The 1388-nt window shown below is 46.4% G+C and overlaps 1 protein-coding gene across 1 annotated transcript; it reads right to left on the reverse strand.

Annotated features, from left to right (window-relative positions):
- Positions 1-51: 51 nt before the first annotated feature.
- LOC107681667 (uncharacterized) lies at positions 52-1299 on the reverse strand (the record flags this gene model as incomplete). The annotated part of the gene is made up of 2 exons (XM_016477989.1): positions 52-1113; positions 1243-1299. Coding segments are annotated over 2 exons (845 nt in total), but the record flags the coding sequence as incomplete, so codon positions are not given.
- Between the last annotated feature and the right edge of the window lie 89 nt (positions 1300-1388).

Here is a 1388-nt window from a genome sequence, read left to right on the forward strand (position 1 = left end):
TGTTATAGTGTAATAGTGATAGATGCAGATTTTTCTCACCTGTCTACCCAGTGGTAATTGGCCTTCTCCACCCCTGCATCCTCTTTGCTAACCCCCGGTACATGGGTTCAAGGGACTTCTCTCTCTCAGACTGCAACATCACCCAGGAAACAATCATCCAATTTTCGTTTAATAACTGCATAGCTTGACATGGTGCCAGATGACAAGGTCACATTTCGTGCCACCTTCCTGGTGTGGTCAGACTGCAAGACCTGTCCAAAAGTGCCCTGCAGGAGTTTAGTGATAGCTGGCTCTTGGCGCCGGTACTCATCAATGAGGCCGTCAGTCAGGTAGTGAGCAGAGACAGAGACTCCACACCACCCATCTGCATCATCATAGGCTCCAAAAGACTGTGGCATGTCATCACAAGGTGACCAAGAGTCATCTGCCCGTAAACCCCAGCCTCAACATCCCAGATGTTCTTTATGCTGTGAAGGTATGCCAGGTGAGCTTGTTCATATTTAAGGTGCATCAGCTCATTCACCTGGTTTGCCATGTCTGAAGGTGACTTGCCAGTACGCCTCAGCTCATGAAGCACAGACTTGCAAATGGCCTTCTTGTAAGTTAGGAATGCTGGCAGAATGCTTGTGAACCGCTTTGGCAGTTTCCCCGTCCACTGAGGACTGTCAGCAAACCAGATCCTCTTGCACACCCTGCAGCGAAGGCGTGAAGCAAAGATGTAATACTGTCCACTAGTGCCAACACCCACTCGAGGCCTACCCACACCAGCTGAGACTATATCTGGCTTTGGACAACCATGAAGACATGGGAGTATATAATTATTTCTTAGTCTCACCATGCTGTCACTTTCTGGTTTCCAAATAAAAAATGGATGGAGCTGAAAGAAATTGCGGGATGGGAGTGCTAACACAGTGTCAATGAGTTCTGGCTGTGGAGGGAGACGGCATAATGAAAGGGCGTTTCCTGGCTTGAGCATATGGTGGGACCCAGGCCACAGTCCCAGAGACTGGAGCTCTGTCTTCATCCACTCTTTCTGATGATAAGAACAGGTCCAAGAGCTTATATCCTGATCTGGTCTCCGTGCCGGTGGGGCAACAACAACAGAAGGACCTGCTGAGAGAACAGGGATGAAAAAAAAAAAAGTAGATTAGTGCAATGTATTCTTCTCATTATAGACTGTATAATAAAGGACACTTTTGGGGCAGAGTAGCACTTGAGAAAAGAGTTATGAAAACATCTTACTGTGTGGAGGCTCAGGTGTATGAGGGGAAGAGGAGGATTCAGAAGGTGGGAGGGTTCCTGAAAAGATCAATGTATGGTTCAGTTCAAATCAATAAACTGTGTTTACTTTATATTGCATCATTTATTTATTAACTTAGTTACCATAT

Source organism: Sinocyclocheilus anshuiensis, unplaced genomic scaffold (genome assembly GCF_001515605.1).
Source record: "Sinocyclocheilus anshuiensis isolate Anshui unplaced genomic scaffold, SAMN03320099.WGS_v1.1 scaffold23387, whole genome shotgun sequence".
NCBI classification, from domain to species: Eukaryota; Metazoa; Chordata; class Actinopteri; order Cypriniformes; family Cyprinidae; genus Sinocyclocheilus; species Sinocyclocheilus anshuiensis.